At 48.4% G+C, this 12,226-nt stretch overlaps 1 protein-coding gene across 3 annotated transcripts in view; it reads left to right on the top strand.

Moving 5' to 3' along the window:
- The window catches only part of EIF3A (eukaryotic translation initiation factor 3 subunit A), a 197,926-nt gene extending 188,775 nt beyond the window's left edge, over nt 1–9,151 (top strand). For all 3 annotated transcript variants that reach the window (XM_029610506.1, XM_029610505.1, XM_029610504.1), the window contains one exon: nt 7,441–9,151. In XM_029610506.1, the coding sequence (XP_029466366.1) occupies nt 7,441–7,643 (203 nt within the window). In that variant the 3' untranslated portion in view covers nt 7,644–9,151. The remainder of the gene's footprint in view (nt 1–7,440) is intronic.
- The last annotated feature ends 3,075 nt before the right edge of the window (nt 9,152–12,226 follow it).

Genomic DNA, 12,226 nt, shown 5'->3' with positions numbered 1-12,226 from the left:
CTAAAACTTAGGTGCCACTTAACCCGGCCAAAAGGCCGGGAAGAAAAATAAAAGAATAAATGGACATCTGGTACAGGGGCCGACTCTGTCATGACTCCGGATGGAGAATGTCTCTTACAAACTGAGGTGTTTAAGTAGCAAAGCTTTAGTCCAACGCTGCTTTGACAAATAAAAACTGCTGCGCTCCAGTGCTGTAACTCAGGAGCAAAAGCTGTGCTCTCCACGAGGTGCCGACTGTGGAATAAATAAGGGAGAAACTCAGTGATGTCACTGGACGCTTGCGCTTTCTGCCTCCCCTGTCCAAATGCAACAATTCCAACTTTATTTCAGGAACGTTAAGGCTATTAACAATAGACCTATTTGCCGTATTTTCAAGTTAACTGATCGGTATTCAAAAACCTTGACGACATCACCAGTAGGCATTTCATAGGTGACTGCACCAAATAAGTTAGAAAATCTTTGCTTCTTGCAGTTCAAATGATTGTTTTGTTCTGATACCATACTCAGTCTCTCTGGTTATTGCAGCATAAAATTCACCTGCTTCTTCGCCAGTGCAGAGCAGATTGGGTTAAAGCGAGCTTTTTCAACAGCAGGTCCCCTACATTGGAATTCGCTTCCTCAAGACTTACGCCAGGAACAATGCCATTTAACCTTCAGAAAAAAACTTAAAACCTGGCTGTTCACACAAGCCTATCGTTGAAGGATTCCATATTAACCAACTCTCTCTCACCCTCCAACCCACCCTTCTCCCTCCCCGCACTCCCAAACTTTTTTCACTTTTTCCCTTTTCCACTCGCAACCTCAACCCACCCTTTTCCCTCACCCCCGCCACTCCTCCCATCTGACATAACATGTATATTCCAGCTGTATATATTCCATATATATATATTTCCATGTATATTTCCGCTGATTATAATCCATGTTTTCTGTATTATTAATTTATTGTTTTATGTTAATTTATAGTTTGTAATTTTGTTAACTTATTGTTCAATTACTTAATTCTGTCCTATCTTCCGACATCCATGTTTTTACTCTCCCTGTTTTAATGTAACTTCTCTTTTCCACTTATACGTTAATTGATTTTTCCCCTTGTTCTAATGTAAACCGGTACGATAAGACCTGGTCTTGAGTGTCGGTATAGTAAAAGAAGTTAAATAAATAAATAAAATAAAATTCTTTGTTTCATGGCTAACCTGGAGGAGTAATCTTGAAAAATTCTGACCACTCCTTCTTTGTATACTAGCTCTCGAGATTTGCAATAAGATTGAAGAAGCTGTTTGTGGGACCAATTGCAAAATTTTGCAATAGCGATGTGAGGCCTTGCTTCTCGACTTCCTTCCAACTATCCAGCCAATGAACTCTGTTTCCAGCATGCCATTGAGCTCGGGGAGGTTTAGTGCTTCACGTAGCCATTTTTCCAGAAATCGAGCTAAGTTGCTGTCCTCAATATTTCCTGGTATTCCTATTAACCGGATGGTTCTCCTCAATCGATTTTCTAAATCCTCTATCCTTTCTTCTTGCTTCTCCACCAGTTTCATCATTTTACCCATTAGGGGCCCCCGAGTCATCTTCCAGGACCGATATTCTGCCTTCCATCACATCCAACCTCTTCCCCATTCTGTGATTGCAGATTTAAGTTCTGCTAACTGTTCTGAGAGGGAGGTGAATCTACTATCCAGAGCTGCAACTACTGCTGCTGTGATATCAGTTGCAGAGGTGCTGGGTGCTATTGGAGTGCTCGGATTTTCTGCAGCACCTGTCTGCTTATCTTTTTCCTTTCTCCCTTCTTTCAAGGGCATAATCCATGGAGATCTCTGCATATATATTTGTCTATAGAGATATGCTGCTGTGACAATGTAGAAATTAATGAGTTATAAGAAAGGATGCCAGAGATATTTTATAGATAGGGAAGTATGGTATGCAGAGCCAGCTCAGACACATCTGTTCTGGCTCATCGCGTCATGTGTCCTTCAAAGTTTTTCCCTGGCCGATTTTCAGCTGTTATGCACTGGGTCCCTCTTTCACTGGTTGGTATCCTTCCCGTGACATGGTAGTTCAATTTCTCCCTTGTTACAGTTGATTCCCAGTGTGTCGCTTTCCGGTGGCTGCCGGTCATCAACTGCTCAATGGCTGTTTTTATGGCGTCATGAGGTTTTAGATGATGCCCGCAGACCATATCTATCACTGATCTGCATGAAGTTTGTATCCTCTGGTTGGGGGCATCTCACGACAACCGGGTTTGCGCGCTTTGCCCCAAAAGCTGTCGCGCATGGCTGGATAAGATGGAAAAGCTTTTTGGGACCATCTACTCCGTAGTCGGGAGGTGTCAACACTGGGTGGCTGCGGGGAGCCATTAGATACGCCATCCCTTTCCATTCCTCTGTTGGGACTCTCTCGGGGCCGGAGATAGGTCATCTCCAGTGTCCTCGCATTCCAAGACATCGGGATCTTCGCCTTCCTTGGCGCCAGGGAAGGACCGGACTGACCATCGAGGGAAGTCCCATAAGTATCAGCAGTCGCCATCTCTACATGGCACTAGGACAGGTGCAGCACTGGCGGCTGCCGTAACAGTACCGAAGCAACCCTGTGGAGAGGAGGCCTCGGCCTCTATAAGACCCGGGAATCCCAGGCGTTCCCCACCGGTATGTCGATGCTGGGCACCGAGCCTCCTTGGGGCTCCAAGGAGGCAGCTCTGGTGATGCCTCCCCCTCCTGCTTCAGCTAGCAGTGCTACGGGCCCTGCAGGGTATTGCATCACCATCAACACCGGTTTCCATGCCGATGCCAGAGCCTGCGCTATCTCTCTTGGCACCCCTGCTCGAGCATCTAGACTTCCTTTTGGATGTACCACTGATGAAACTGGTGCCCAGGGTTCCATTGGTGCCCCAGCGGCCACCAGTGCCCTCCTCCGGAGCAATTTCCATCAAAATTGTCACCAGCTTCAACTGCTGTCCAGGTGTCCTTGGAATTCTTCCAGGTTAGGCTCAGTAGGGCATTTAAAGTTCACACAGCCAAAAAGGCTAAGATAGCAGAGGATTCTGGGACAGTTGCTGTCTCCATGTTGATCTCAAGCTCAGGCACACATCACGGGTCCTCTGAGGAGGAAGTGCCAATGCGGCCGGCACTTATGGAGTTGCTAGTTCCACAGCTGCGACTCCCTGATTCCAGTCCTGGTCCATCAGGGTTCTTGGTGCCCAAATCAAGAGGCTTGGGCAGGGAACCCTCCATGTCAGCCCCCAGAGGACCTTAGCAGGGTGGAGGCCCTATATGATCCGAGGGAAATGATACCTCCGAGTCCTCTTTAGATGACTCAGGCGACCTTCTCTTGGACCTGTCTCTACTGTATGAGAGGCCTAGGTCTCTTCCGGATGACTTTCCTTTGCAGGCTTTGACCAGTTGATGGCGGAGGCCATCCCATTTCAGTTCCTCACTGAGGAAGATGCCTGGCACAAAATGCTGGAAGTCCTCCAGTTTGTGGTTGCCCCAAAGGAAATAGTGGCAGACCCAGTCCATGACATCTTCAAGGAGTTACTCCTCAGGATCTGGGAACACTCCGTGACCGTTCCTTTGGTCAATCGGAAGGCAGACACAATTTATTTAGTGTAACAAGCATTAGGGTGTGAGAGGCGCCATCTCCCCCATCAATCTGTTGTGGTGGAGTCCACCCTCAAGGAAGCCAAGCGCTCCCGCACCCATGCCTCTGCTCCTCCAGGTCGAGAGCATAGGACGTTGGATACCCTGGGTAGGAATGTCTACCTGGGCGCTATGCTCTTCGCCTGGGTTGCCTCTTACCAGCTGTATATTTATTTTATTTATTTAACGACTTTTACATACCGTCATTCGGAATCGTCAAAAATAACACCGCCATATATGTCCCAGTACACCCAGAACTTGTGGAAGCAAGTCCAGGAACTGTCAGAGCACCTGCCTCAACACCTTTTCAGCGGTGGTATAGCAGGGTCTGGAGGCAGGTAAACACAAGGTGAGATCTACCTACAATGTTTTGAGGCAGCGGCCAGAGTAGTTGCAGCGGGCATTGGCTTCTGCAGGATTGCCTGGTTCCGTGCCTCGGATCTTCGAGGCACGGAAGCTGGCAGATCTGCTCTGCATGGGGTAGAATCTCTTTAGAGGTAAGGTCAGGGTGCAGTGGCCATTTGAAAGACCACCATGAGTCCCTTCAGCACATTTTGGCCAGCACTTCTGACCCACCATCCTCTGTCAGAAAATCCTTGTGACAGAGCTCTAGGAAGTCCTTCTATCACCAGAGGAACTATTACCCTCCTACCTCGAGGGCCCGCACACCACATGTGACCTCTGGGGTCGCTCCAGACAACAGTGGGCCCCCAGGTCTCAGCCAGCACCCAGCAGAACCCCACTGCGATATTTTGACTGGGAGTGGGGGAACATGAGCCAGACTGCCATACCCTCGGTGCCCTGCTCTCCAGTTGGGGGCAGGCGGCTTCTTTTTGTGGACCACTGACCCCGCGCTCCCTTGAACCCAGTGGGTTCTTTCCATTGTTAGCCAAGGGTACTAGCTAAACTTCAGAGATGTCCCCACGGACTCACCCCTATGTCATTGTGCCATTGTGGGCCTCGTCCTCTCATCAGGAAATACTTTTGACAGAGCTCTCCCCCCTTCTAACAGCTGCAGCGGTCGAGCCTGTTCCTCTGCGCCAGCGAGGCTGCAGGTTCTACTCTCATTATTTCCTGATACCAAAGAGAACAGGGGGCCTCTGCCCTATTCTTGGTCTAAGAGCCTTGGAACAAGTTTCTCCAAAGAGATAAGTTCAAGATGGTCTCTTTGGGCACCGTGATCCCACTCCTGCAAAGAGGAGACTGGCTGTGCTCCTTTCACTTAAAAAAAAAAAAAAAATGCCTATGCCCACATCGAGATCTTCCCTGGTTACAGGAAGTATCTCCAATTCGTTGTGGGCAGGCAACACTTCCAGTACAGTGTGTTGCCATTTGGCAACAAGTGCCTGGCAGTGGCGGGGCGCACCTCCGCCACCAGGGGGTGCACGTGTTCCCCTACTTAGATGACTGGCTGGTCAAGGATTCCACTCAGGGTGTGCTCTGCCTGACCATCAGGGTGCTGTAGTCTCTGGGGTTTGTCATAAAATACCCCAAGTCCCATCTCAACCCATCGCCAGCCTGGAGTTCATCTGGGCCAGATAGGACACAGCGCAAGCCAGGGCGCTTCTGCCCCATGATTGAGAACTTGCCCTGTCATCCCTTGCGAGTTCGCTGATGCCGGCAGGTTTCGGCTCGCCTTTTACTTCGTCTTCTGGGTCACACGGCAGCATCTGTCCATGTCACCCCCTTGGCGCCCCACTGTGCATGTGCAGAGCGCAGTGGATGCTGCAGTCTTAGTGGACGCAAGCGACCCAGGACCTCAATGCACATGTCTGCATTACGCAGCCTCTCCAGGTCTCCCTGTCTTGGTGGGAGGATCTTTCCAATCTGGAGCAGGGGGTCCTGTTTCAAGTTCTTCCGCCACAGGGGGTCCTGTTTCAGGTTCTTCACCCCAGTGGACAGCTTCCACACACAGGGTCGCTGGTCAGCTCAGGAATCTCAATACCAGATCAACTTCCTGGAGCTTTAGGCAATCCGCTATGCTCTTTGGGCATTTCAGGATCACTTGTCCCACAAAGCGGTCCTGATCCAGACAATCAGGTTGCAATGTGGTACATAAACAGGGGGGCACTGGTTTCTTCCTCCTCTGTCAAGAGACGGTGCAGATATGGGCCGTGGCTCTGTCCCAGGGCAAGTTCCTAAGGGCAATGTACCTAGCAGGAATAGAGAATGTGGTTGCCAGCCGCCTGAGTTGAGCAATCCAACCGCACGAGTGGGCATTGGATCCAGTAGTAGCAGACCGGATCTTCTGCCTGTGGCAAACCCTGGACATGGACCTCTCTGCGTTCCTTGTAACAACGTGAGTCACTTCTGCTCCCTGTTCAGGACAGACAGACTACCAGCCTTGGATGCTTTTGCCTGCCATTGGGGCAAGGGTCTTCTGTACGCGTATCCTCCGCTTCTGCTGGTAATGAAGACTCTCTTGAAGTTCCAGCAGGACAAGGGGACCATGATCCTCGTGGCTCCTTATTGGCCCAGACAGGTCTGGTTCCTGCTCCTGCAGGACCTCCCCCAATCTGATTATGCAGGATCGGGGCAGACTACGCCATCCGAACATCAGGTCATTAACTTTGACGGCCTGGATGTTGAGAGGCTAGCCCTGCGGTCCCTTGACCTCTCTGATAGCGTGTCTCAGGTACTGGTAGGTTCCAGGAAATCTTAGACTGAAGTGGAAGAGGTTCTCCGTCTGGTGCGAGGGTCATAGCTTGGATCCATTCACTTGTCCCACTCTGAAGTTGCTGGCCTATCTGTGGCACATCTCAGAGGCTGGGTTGAAAACCAATTCAGTCAGGGTACACCTGAGTGCCATCAGGGTGCTGCTGCTACGTCCATCTCTGTGCAGCCCATAGGTTGGTTTATGCAGGATCTACTTCAGTTGAATCCGCCTCCCGTTGTGTTCTGGGACCTAAACGCGGTGTTGGTGCCATAGTTTCTTGTGCCCGTTAGCACCCAGTCTGGTGCTGTTGGCCATTGGTGTATCCGGGATTAGCCTGTAGCTTGGTATTCATCCATATGTGAGGACTGCCATCCTGCTTGTCCTAGGAGAAAGCAGAGTTGCTTACCTGTAACAGGTGTTCTCCTTGGACAGCAGGATGTTAGTCCTCAGGAAACCCGCCCGCCACCCCGCGGAGTTGGGCTCTCCTGCGTTTTGTTTTTAGTTTTCGCTCGTGAATTCTGTGTTACGAGACTGAAGAGGGAGCCCGCATGGATATGCGAACAGGGGCATGCTGGGCATGCTCAGTGTGCCAGTCAAGGTTTTCCATGCCGGGCTCCATCTGATGATGTCACCCACATGCGAGGACCAACATCCTGCTGTCCTAGGAGAACACCTGTTACAGGTAAGTGACTCTTGCTTTACGCCGGTGAAATTAGAGGTGTTCGTCATGAGCAAGGTATTCTGTCTTGGGTGTTTTCCATTGCAGCATGGACAGTACTACTGTCCAGTTACTGCCGCATCAGAGGAGAGGTTTGTTGGTTCACAAGGCAGTGCAAGGGTGGTAATATACCCTATGTTAATAGAAACCGTGCTCGCCATCAGAGGATCACTCCTAGCTGGCCTTTGTGGGTGGATAGTTGTGTAATACAGGTGTGCTGGAACATAACTTGGTAGGTGAGCTTCCAGCCTGACTCTAGGACCTGGACTTGGGACTCTCTTTTTTTTAATTGAAGCTGCGAAGAAAAACATTTACAGAAAAAAAGCGCCCAAGTTCTTAGGCTTCCTGCGGGTGGTCTGCAGGTTACATCTTTTTGGTACTTTACTGTCGGCGGCGACCTGGTGCCGTTTTTGATCTCTTCATTTCTTTTTCAGCAAGCTGCTGGCGGCGGGGTGAGGAAAAAGAAGACCGCAAGGACGGCGTGGATACTCCACGGCGAGCTCCGCCACCGCCAAGAGAGCGAGACGGTGAGCGAGAAGAGGAGCGAGGGGCGTGGCGCACGGACAAAGAGAAAGAGCTCCCTCGCCGCACAAAGAACGAGATGGACGAGGAAGGCTGGACCACTGTCAGGCGGTGAATCCAGAGGAAATGCTCCTAAACACAGCCTCTGGCAATTTCTGATCAGATATAAGGAATTATTATTATTATATGTGGGCTTATCAATTGTTAAAAATTTTACCTCCTTTTAACCAATGTTTCACCACAATCTGAAAATGAAACCTGTTACTGCTCTGTAGATTGATCATGCACGGGGGAAAAAAAAAACCAAACCGTAAACTTTCACAGCCAAGCGATGGGATACATTTAAATTAGATCTCAGTGCAGTCTGTGAGGTCTCCCACCATCCTTTGAAATTGACGGAGCATCCTCTCTGAGGAGACGGAATTAAATGGGATGTTGAACCTCAGGGGCCCGTTCAGCGCACACATCACTGTTCTAGCAGCTCAGCACTCGGGAATTCCTTAAGGAGCCATACGCAGATATTTGTAATAGAGCGCGGCCATATATGTAGCCATATGCATGAATAAGGTGATGCTCTGCTCTTTCCTCCAGACTATGGCGAGGGTACAGTGACCAGGCAAGGTCTGGAGGAGTCTGTACTGGAGGGAGAATTTGAGTTTAGTAAGGGTGCCTTTTGCTAAATGCAGCTTGTAACCGGGTTAGGGTCTAAGGAACCAAAAATGACCTCTAATAATGCAAACCAGGCCACTTGGCTGCATTCTACAGGACACCAATTCAGTGCATTTTCAAATCAAAGAGCAAAATGTTTTGTGGTTTGATTTCTGTACCTTGTGTTTTTGGTTTCTCATTTGGCAATATTCCAAAACAGCCAGTTACAAGCTTTGGAATAGACTTGTGGCTTTTGTTTGCAGAACGTTTACTCCTCTGCCCATGACACATGTATTTCTTGAATGTGGAACCCAATGAGACGACTGGTGCCCACTGGCCATGTTCTATAAAAAAGTCCTGCCCAAGGAGTGGCCATGGAGGTGCTTGAGAGTGTCACATTGAATAAATGGCTTCGATTGGTTCTGTAGTCTCCGTATGAAAGAAGGTGGAAGCGTGTGCAACCAGCCGGTTTGTGAAGATTATGGGGGGGGGTTACCCAACCCACTCTGTTCTGCCATTCTTGAAAGGTAAAAGCAGCTGTCATGGGCTGCAGAAATGAGTTGGCTACTGAGGGCTGACACATGTGAGCTTGCCACTAACCAGACATTCCTCCTCTTCCTCACTGCCTACAAAAAAAAGATGGAGCAGTTCTTTGCAGCACAGCTGCTGAGTGATTTCGATTGCCTAACTTTTTTTTTTTTCCTCTTCCTGGGTAATTCATGCTTTTCAAACATTTATACGAGGATGTATTTAAAACGCGGCAGGTTTTGGAGGAATTCCAGAAATAATTGGATGTGGAGGTGTTTAGAAGTAAGTGCACTCTTTCAAATAAGTATTTTGTAGTAATGCCTATGTTGACTTCAATTTGAGGATGTAGTAATGTTTAGCACTTTCCTATTTTGTCTTATTGAAGCCAACACAGGATGTTGCTGCTGTTTTTTCCTTCAGTGATAAATAAACTACTTATAGAATTAACCTTTAGTCCTGTGGGTTTCTTTTTTCAAAGCTTGCCTTAGTGCATCATGTTGCATCTGTAGGGATCACGTGTTTCCTGTATAACTGGTCTTAGGTAGAGCACAAAAACACACATAAAACCACCTTCAGGATGGATGATGTGAAGGCTCATTTCTGATGCTTGGACATTTTCAGAGAAAAGACTTTGTCATAGGTCAGTGGTAGAGAGAAGACTTTAGCTGACTCTGTACTTCTGCTTACTCCAGACTGAAAACCACTGTTCCTTATCCCACCAGAGGGTCATGCTCCTCTGCAGCCGATTTGCTGCTGTCACCCTGTATTCGGTCCTGTGCTGATCTGTCTCCAGCCGATGATAGGTGTGCACAATCCAAGTGTCAGGCGCAGAAGGAATCAGACTGCTGGAGTGATAGGCCATAGGTCTGTTCCTCCCCCAGTGGAGTAGCTCTTGATAGGGAGCATACAGGAAATGATTGGCTAGGGCCTCTTGGACACAGACAGGACTGCTGGCTCTCGTCCTCTCATAAATCTCCCTGTTCCTCTGCCTTCTCTGGCTTGGAGCTGCTGGTATATTCACAGCTAATAAAGTTTAAAAAGAAAGACAGAAAAGGCAAAGTAGCATCAAGTGGCTGCCTGGCAGAAACTTGTGGTTGATGGCCTGTTCCTCCGTGAGTACAGGGGACTGGAGAGGAGAGAGCATGTCCAGACTGACAACTGCAGGAAGTGCGGTGGCGCTTGCAGTTTCTGCCGCCTATGTCACCAAGCACCCAACTGTAGTGGCCATCGCCACTTGTGCTTTGAGGAGGAAAGGGAAGCCAGGAATCTAGCACCAGAGCCTGTTTCCACAGCAGCACCCAGTCAGTCCACCGATCCCACCAGCGTTATTTTTCCCTCGGCAGGGATAGTGGCCATTTTAGTCATGTGATGTGGTTGAAATTGGGCCTCCAAACTTACCCCCTGTTACCTCGGGGGAGGGCTAGGGCATGGTGGAGCTCCTATTCAGGGGAATTCTGGGTCCTTTCTTACTGCCTTAGCTGCTTCTACCTCTGTCTTCTCCTTAGGGTTAGTGGTGCTGCTACCCCAGGCTTTTGTTGCATGTGGCAGGGCTCCTTCTCAGATCTGGGTGGAGTTGGCATGGTGAGGAAGCACTCTCGGTGGGATGATGAGGTGTGGGAGCTAAAAGAAGAAAGGTCTTCCTCCCTGGGCACTTCACAGCGATCCCTGTGTAGGAGGGGGCAAGCTTTCATCCAAGCAAGAGGAAGATTCCATAGCACTGGGCATTTTTTGAGAGGAAGAGTTGTTTTCCCTCATTATTAGTGCTCTGGAAGTCTTAGACCTGGCTAGAGGATCAGCAGAAGAAAGCAAGGTAACTGGCAACCTGATTCATGGTGGGCATGAAGGGAGTTGATTGCAGTGGAGTAGGATTCTCTGGAGACAAAATCAAAAATTGGAAAGGCAATGAGTAAAATCTATGCTCTTCAGCTAGAAGAAAGGGGAGAGACTGAAGGATACTCAGCAGCAGAAGATTGAAATTCTCCTCAAACAATCCTTCATGGTATTAAGTCTGGTATTTCCGGCTGCGGCCTTTGGTTGTGTATCCAGTATGTGTCTGTGCTGGGCTCAGCAACTCCACAATGGAATGCCAGGTTTGGTGGGTCTGCAGGGGATGGCCCAGCTTGAAGTGGTGTGACCTTCCTGTGGGACACCTCATGATTTAGTCTGGGCTTCTGTGAGAAGCAATGACCATGCTGGTTGCAGCCCAGCATTTGCTTTGGCTTAGGAGCTCCTTTTTGGAGAAGTGCTGAAGATGTTTGGTTAAGGATATAGAGCAGGGATCCTCCACTTTTTCGAGGTTAGAGCCACATAGGACATTTCAAATCGTCAAGGCAGGCGGAGGCGCAATTCTAGCCCTTTTGGATAATTTGAAATGCTAGGAAAGGAAGGGGACCGTATTCTGGGCTGTGGCAGATAGAAATGCCAGTAATAGTTTATTTATATTTATTTTTTTATTTCAGGTTTTTATATACCGGCATTCGAGATCGCAGTCACATCATGCTGGTTCACATAAAACAAGGGTGCATCGTGAAACATAAACTAAAACAGTGGTGCGGAAAAAGCAGTTACATATAACAGGGTAATTAAAACTTGGCGGGGAGGAAGAGAAAGGACAGATTATAATTCAAACATGTAAAAACGATAGTGGAGATAATTGATTATAGTGTGGGCGGAGATAAGGAGTGGCGTGGATGAGCTAAATCAGTTGGAGTCCGGGAATGCTTGTATGAATATCCATGTCTTTAGTCTTTTTTTGAAGGTTGAGATGCATGTTTCCAGTCTGAGGTTTGTGGGGATGGAGTTCCATATTGGTGGAATGGCTGTGGAGAAAGCCCGATTTCTTAGCGTGTTGTGTCTGGTAGATTTAGGCGGTGGTACCTGTAGCGATCCTTTGTATGCCTCTCTTGTCGGTCTTGACGAATTATGTAGTTGGAGAGGGATTTGTAGGTCGATGGGAGCCAGTAGGTGGATATTTTTGTATGTAGTAAGAATGGCCTTGTATATTATTCTAAAGTGTATGGGTAGCCGATGGGGGTTATGTGATCCCTTCTCCTAGAATTTGTCAGTATTCGAGCAGCTGTATTTTGTACCATTTGGAGCGGTTTGGTGTATGAAGCGGGAAGGCCAAGTAGGATGGTGTTACAATAGTCTAATTTAGAAAATATGATAGCTTGCAGAATGGTTCTGAAATCTTGGGCATGGAAAAGAGGTCTAATTCGTTTCAGTACTTGTAGTTGGTAGAAACAGTCTTTAGTGGTTTTGTTGATAGTGGCTTTGAAATTCAGGTGATTGTCAATTAAGACTCCTAGGTCTCTTACTTGTGTAATTGTTGTTGTTGTGCCTTGCTGTGTCGAGGTGATGGTGCTGTTCTCAGAGGTGATGAGCAGGAGTTCAGTTTTGCTGGAATTAAGTACTAGCTTAAGGTTGGTGAGGAGGAGTTGAATTTTTTGAAGGCAGGTGTTCCAGTAAGCTAGCGTTTTTGTAAGGGAATCCTTAATGGGGATCAGGACCTGGATATCATCA

This window comes from Rhinatrema bivittatum, chromosome 7 (assembly GCF_901001135.1).
Source record: "Rhinatrema bivittatum chromosome 7, aRhiBiv1.1, whole genome shotgun sequence".
NCBI classification, from domain to species: Eukaryota; Metazoa; Chordata; class Amphibia; order Gymnophiona; family Rhinatrematidae; genus Rhinatrema; species Rhinatrema bivittatum.
This window is presented reverse-complemented; position numbering and strand designations above follow the sequence as displayed.